Genomic DNA, 6,566 nt, shown 5'->3' on the forward strand with positions numbered 1-6,566 from the left:
TAGCCCAGTGTCCCCATCTGGAAACATGGCAGAGGGCAGGGAACTCACAGTGCAGGGGGTGAGCCCCAACTTGGGGAGCCCTCTCGGGGCTCTTCTGCACCATGGCCTCCCTGGGGAGGGTAGGGACATGGCACACAGCTCCCTTGGGGCAGGGCAGGGACCCAGCACATGCCCCCCCACCCCGGGCACAGCAGGTCAGGGCCCCAACACACAGCTTCCCCAGGGCAGGGCAGGAACCCTGACACAGTGCTCCCCCAGAGCACAGACCTAGCATACTGCTCCCCAGGGACAGGGACTCAGCACAGAGACCAGCTCCCCTGGTGCATGAACCCAGTATGTGGCTTCTCTGGGGTGAGGACTGAGCACACAGCTCCTGTAGGGCAGGGCAGGGCAAGGACCCCTAGCGCATGGCTCCCCCATCTCTTGGGTCCCCTGTGAGGCTGAGCCTCCCCTCCCACCCAACAGACCCTCCTTCCACAGTAAGAGATGAGAAATTATAATTATAAGTTGTAACAAAAACAAAACCAAGTTCCCTTCTGCCCCATCTAAGTAAATATTTGGGGGAAGGACCCAAGTTTCCAAGTTAACCCCTTCCCCCCAACACAAGAGGAGCAATTACAGGAATTTTGGTCCCCAGGGATGGACTTGTGTCAAACTCCCTCAGGGTGAAGCCAGGTTTCTGGGCTCCCGCAGTGGACCCTGATGGCCCAATCTGCGGGATGCCAGGTGATCACTTGGTCGGGGAGGCTTTTAGGGATTCCGGAGCCGTTGCCAGGTGGCCCTGGGAGAAAGAAAGAGGAGTCAAGAAAGAGGAGGAGGAGGAGGAAGACCCCTGTCTCCTCATCCATGCGAGGGGGGGAGAAGGATACCCTGGGGTCTCCAGGCAGCCAGAAGGAAACTAGGGGGTCCAGAGGCAACTGGTAGGGTCCCAAAAGGGGCTTGAGGGGCAACTGGATGATCTATGGGGCAACTGGGAGGTCCTGGAGAGTAGTATGGTGTCTGGGGGTTCTTGGGACAACTGGGTAAACTGGGAGCAACCAGAAGGTCCCAAAGAGTGTCCAAGGGGCAATGAGAGGATTCTGGGGGCACTAAGGAAATTTGGTGGGTCTGAGGGGGCTATTGAGTGGTTCAGCGGGAGGAGAGACGATTTGTGGTGGTCCTGGGTGCAAGTGTGTGTGTGGGGGTGTCTCAAAATGAGCTGGGGGAGCATGGGAGTCCCGGGGTGTTGGGAGGTCCCAGGTGTTTATGTCCTCCCTGGACCCCTGGATCTCCTTGGGGGTTTGTAGGAAATCCAGGTGGGTCTGTGGAGGCCCCCAGATGCCTGGGTTCTGGGGGCTTGTAGTTCCTGAGGATTTGGGTGTCCCAGGCCAAGGAGACTTACACCAGCAGCAGGATGAGCCCCATCAAGCCGAGTGCCAGCCCCAGCCTCAGCAGCATTCTGGGGTGCGGGGGTGTCCTGCTGTGAGGCCAGCGCAGCACAGCCCTGAACTGGGCCTGAAGTCGCCGCTCTGCCTCCACGGTGCCTATCGACACTGCAAGGGTCCAGGTGCCTGGGGGCATACCCTACCTCCCCCCAGGGACCCAGGTGTCCAAAGGCTCCTCTTCCACTCCACCAACCTCATTGCTTCCACAAGGCCCCAGGTGTCCCGGTACCTCTGCTCCATCCTATACACCCCACCGCTGCACAGGGAGCCAGGCATGAGGGAGCCCTTGCTCCACTCCACCTCCCCACCATGGACTCAAGTGTCCTGGCAACCTGCTTGCACCCCCGCCACGTACCTTCCTGGACCTCCGCATCCAAGGGCTCAGCTCCACCCTGCACCCTCCCCCCCCCCATTGCCCCCAGCAGACCCAGGAGTCTGGGCACACCATTGAGGAAGAAGTACTTGCGGGCCAGGGTCTCAGCGTGGGCCCCCAGGCTACAGGCGATGGTTCCCAGAGGGGGGTCCTGGAGGATAAGGGTGGGGGGTCCCCCCATCCCTCCCTGCAGTTCTTCAAACAGCGCCAGGTCCTGTGTGCGCAGCTGGGCCATGGGGGGACATGTTGGCATGTCTGGTCCAGGCATGTGATTGCATACTCACATCCTCTGCTCACACATGTACACGCAAAAACAGTTGTGCCCTGCACACCTTGTGCCCTCTGCACACAAATGTGCATGTACGCCCATGTCCCACATGTGTGCACTCAGGTCAAATCTGCACACACACATGCATGACCTGCCTCTTGCTTGCATGTACCCTTCATGTGGGTATGCCTTTGCTCAAGCCCTGTGCATGCTCGCACTCATGCTACTTATAGCATAGACAGTCCTCATGCCAAGCACACAAACGTGCACAAACACATGCAGACCTTGCTGCCCAGTCCTGTCGTGCACACCCATGCATGCCCAGACACTCTTTGCATGTACATGTGCAACTCACATCCTTGGCGAACATCCAGGTGATGGGCAGGTCTGGGGGGGTGGCAAAGGGCACAACACAGTGCAGCATGACAGCTTCACCCTCGCGGGCCCACACGTCCTGTACTAGGGACACAGGCAGATGCATGCTCACACATGCTTGTGCACTCACAGGCAGCTGTGTATATGCACATGCACTCCTGGTAGGCATGGGCAGGCATATGTACTCTTACATGCTCATGCACTCAGGCTAGGGCAGACAGGCATGCCCACATGCAAGGAGGGTTGTGCCCAGCACCTTCGCTGTGCCCAGCTTTGGAGTGACACTTGGCCCAGCCTTGCCTGGATGCCTGGGTCACCTGTAGCCCCCTTACCTGGGCAGTCCAGGGGGAACTGGCAGTCCACAAGGCGGCAGGTTGCACACTGGAAGATGCGGGCGGCCAGCTGGTACCCTGGAAGGGAGAGGTTTGGAAGTCCTGGGAATGCAGGAGGCATGCTGCGGGACAGGGGGACAGGTGATCGAGGGATGGGCACTCACCACAGGGTGGGACACAGGCTGGAGCTGGTGCGGGAGGAGAGAACCAACATTAGATTGGGGGTCACTGGGGTTTCACATTTTTGTGATGCACTGTCAGGGCTCAGCCCTTGTCCATCCTGGGGATGGAGGGCGGTCTATGGAGTGAGGAACTTCAGGGTGGGGCATCCCAGGTGGGCATCCCCACTAGCCCTGTACCTTCCTCCAGCTGTCTCAGCTTCTTCCAAATTCCATCAACAGCCTCCTGCAGAGACACCTCGAAGAGCTCTGAGAGGGTCCAAAGTATAAAGGTGAAAGCGTGCCCCCCCCACCCATAAATTCTCATACACCCCTCAGACCCTATAGACCCCCCCTATACAAATCATCTGGACCCCATGTACCCACTCTGGAGTACCATCTATCCCCAAATACTCCTTCAGATCCCCCAGACCCCATAAAACCCCAGAGGCATAACCCTCCAGGAGCTCCCAAATACCCTCTTGTAGCCCCCAGACCCTGATGGGCTCCCCCTAGACGTCCATTCAAGGCCTCCATGTCCCATTCCATGTCTGTCCTACGTCCCATGTCCCATCCCTCACCCCCCCCATGCATGTTGCACCTCCCCATGTGACACATGTCCCCTGCTCACCTGTGCCCCTCTGAACCTCCAACAAGCGTAGGGCATCCATGACAATCTCCCGAAGAGCCTCACGCTGCCCTGACCCTGGGACCAGCACAAGGGCACTTGGATTAGTATAGTGTCAAGTTTAGGGGGTTCCAGTAAGGGCTGGGGCATCCCTGGGGTCCCAATCAGGGTTTAGAGGTCCTGGGGAGGGTTGGGGATCCCTGGGGGGTCCCTCAGGTCACAGTCAGGGCTGGGGGGTCCCTGGAGGCCCTCAGAGTCCCCAGTCAGGGTTGGAGGGTCCCCAGAGTCCCAGTCAGATTTGGGGTCCCTGGGGATCCCTGGGGTCCAGATCAAGGTTGGGGAGGAGGTCCCAGGAAGGGTTGAAGGACCCCTGGTGAGATCCCTGGGGATCCAGGTTAGGACAAGGGGACCTGGGCATGGCAGTGGATTCTTGGGGTCCTGGTCTGTGTGGAGTCCCCAGGATCCTCACTCAGGAGAGAGGTCCCTAGATGCCCAGAGTTTTGGGCAGTGTCAGGGGGTGCCTGGTCAGGGTGGGGGTCCCTGGTTGGGTAGGGACCCTGGTTGGGACCCTCTATAGCCCTCTAGGGAGTCCTGCTCAGAGCAAGGGTCCCGTTCAAGGTCATGGGTACCCAGTTGGGGTGGGGGTCCTGGACAGGATGGGGGTCCATGGGCAAGGCAGGGTTCACCATCAAGACCAGGTCCCACTACTTACCCACAGTGACAGCGGCAAGGGGTGCAGCAGCCTGGACGAGGGCTTTGAGGCAGCGCTGGTGTTGGGAGGCCCCAGGGAGGGCCCCAGTTACATCACGGCAGAGCCGGGCCCACTGCAGGGGAGGGCCAAAGCAGAGCAGGCAGGGGGGCACCCCAGGGAGCCAGGGGGCCAAGACTACCCACCGCCACCACCCAGGCCCCTCCACCCAGATACCTAAGTCTCTGGGGAACCAGAGGGCCAGCATCAGTATAAGGGACACCCATTGCCACCCCATGGCCCCACTCCACAGCACCTGGACACCTGGGTCACAGGGACCAGTGGGGTTCCAAGGCGGGGCTCGGATGCCTGGATCCCTGAGAAACAATGGGGTTCTGGGTCCACTGTGGGGGGGGATCAGGGGCACCTGGACACCTCAGTACCCTGGGGTGTGTGGAGTGGAGACAGGGCTCCAGATCCCACAGTCCCCTCATCTAGTCTCCCCAGCCCTCTGCTTTCAGCCCCTGCCAATCACATTACTTAGCGTCCCCAAATCCCCTTTATTTGAATCCCTTGTCCCCTTCCTTGCACTCCCTCACAATCCTGTCCATTCAACACTCCCAATCCAGTCCCTTGCAGGGACTCCCATGCACCTCAGTGTTTTCCCTGCAGGATCAAGCAGGGGCTCTGGGTGCCATATAGGCCCCCATGGTCACTCTATGGATAGGATGGGAATTCTGGATGCTGTACAGGTATCTTAGGGTCACCCTATGGACTAGTCAAGGGTCATTTGGTCAGGAGCCATAAAGACTGCCAGGGTCACACTGGAATGTGAGAGCATCTATTTCATTGCAGTTATCAGATCAAGGAACTTCTCAGTGCAAAGGGAGTCATAACTAACAGGAAAAGCACTAAATAAAACAGAGAGGCAAAAAACTAATAGACAAGCAATAAGAGAGACAACAGAACAGGAATCTCCAGTACCTAATTGATGGGCAACTAAGAAACTACAGGCATGGCTTTGGAACTACGAGGCCAGCCTGGACTTTGTAACTGATAAGAAAGGGAGAAACAAGACTTGAGGATTTTGGATATCCAAGGGGTGCCTTTAGGACTATGCACAGTTTACCAAGAAATGTTTAGGGAAGGGGGTTAGGGAGGAACAAAGAGAGGAATAGAGAGGAGACAGTATAAAAATGGCTGGTCACATCTAAGTAGCTGCCAGGCAGTGTGCTTGAATGACTCAGCCCTGTGCCAGATCACCAGAGTCTATCCTATCCTCCTATTGAATTCTTTTCCAATTATCTTTCTGGGTAGTCTCACTCTCAACCTCTTGTGCAAGTGCAGTAAGGTCAAGGTGCCAGCAATTGGGGAGACAAGAATGAGATGAATTTGGACCAGATCAAGCGAGACCTTGGCATTGGTGGCCCCCATGTCTGGTGCCAGTAACTGGGGTGAGTGAGAGTCCCAGCATCAGCCACTGGTGTGGAACCAGTCATAGGCCCGTGAGCCCTACATGACAGCTACTGGTGAGGCTGGGGTGAGAGGAGCAAGGGTGCTGCCACCAACAGTTGGAGCTGGGAAGCAAGGGTTATAGAGCCTGTGTGCCTGGGTAACAGCTGCTCGTGGAACCAGAGTATTGGCATTTTCCTCTAAACTGCTGTGCATTGGTACACATATGTGTAATTTGCTAGAAAACCTCAAGCTGGAGCAGCCAATAAGAAAGAAGCTCACATAGTAGGCAAGGGAGCTCAGGATCCAGGCACGGTTATCAGATGGATGGAGGAGCCATGCTGATACTCAGGAGAACTAGAGAGTGCGGGCATGTGTGCTTTCACGAGTGAACTTCAATCCTTATTAACTGGCCAGGAGGAAGGAGACTTGGCTATCTTTACTTATGTTTTATGTGACTTCTGATGGTGTTTTATGGGGGGGGGTTGTTAAAGATAGTGCCTTACCTGCAGCAGTCTGTGTAGCTGGCCGTGTTAGGGTCCTCTGTGTGTGTGCATGTACATGCATGTGTATCTCTGAGATAAATGCTCAGCCTCTCTACTGGTTAAACCTGCAAACAGGAGAGCAAGAGCAGATCTCCCGCATCCTGGGATGGAAAGAACTCTGGATCTTCAGGCTCACTGGGCTGGACTCCAGCATCAGGGCAGGGGGAAACCCCACATTCGTGAGCCTGCCAGATATGATGGACCTCATAGTGCCCCTTAACAGTGCAGATCTTTGTGAAATCATTTCTCTCTCTGCAGCTGATAGGCCAGAATGGGTTCACGACTCTGGTGTTCGTTGTGAGGCAAGCATCAGGCACAGGGCC

General features: G+C 56.9%; 1 protein-coding gene across 1 annotated transcript; it reads right to left on the reverse strand.

Moving 5' to 3' along the window:
• Nucleotides 1-650: 650 nt before the first annotated feature.
• On the reverse strand, nucleotides 651-4,544 carry SPACA6 (sperm acrosome associated 6). Its single transcript, XM_064517725.1, has 10 exons — nucleotides 4,271-4,544; nucleotides 3,562-3,636; nucleotides 3,132-3,200; nucleotides 2,937-2,960; nucleotides 2,773-2,850; nucleotides 2,421-2,524; nucleotides 1,870-2,023; nucleotides 1,382-1,532; nucleotides 870-898; nucleotides 651-781 (listed from the first exon to the last, which is right to left on the reverse strand). Exons 1-10 carry the CDS (start codon nucleotides 4,542-4,544, stop codon nucleotides 651-653), a joined length of 1,089 nt encoding a protein of 362 aa, XP_064373795.1.
• Between the last annotated feature and the right edge of the window lie 2,022 nt (nucleotides 4,545-6,566).

Source organism: Dromaius novaehollandiae, chromosome 10 (genome assembly GCF_036370855.1).
Source record: "Dromaius novaehollandiae isolate bDroNov1 chromosome 10, bDroNov1.hap1, whole genome shotgun sequence".
Taxonomy (NCBI): Eukaryota; Metazoa; Chordata; class Aves; order Casuariiformes; family Dromaiidae; genus Dromaius; species Dromaius novaehollandiae.

What these genes read in the sequence shown, in the direction of transcription:
- SPACA6 (XM_064517725.1), bottom strand. Translation starts at nt 4,544, where the DNA reads ATGGGGTGGCAATGGGTGTCCCTTATACTGATGCTGGCCCTCTGGTTC. An exon ending in CCTTGCCGCTGTCACTGTGG is followed by an intron (nt 3,637 to 4,270) that starts GTAAGTAGTGGG and finishes TGCTGGTCCCAG; the next exon opens with GGTCAGGGCAGCGTGAGGCT. An exon ending in GGGCTCATCCTGCTGCTGGT is followed by an intron (nt 899 to 1,381) that starts GTAAGTCTCCTT and finishes TGGACCCCCTAG; the next exon opens with TTTCCTTCTGGCTGCCTGGA.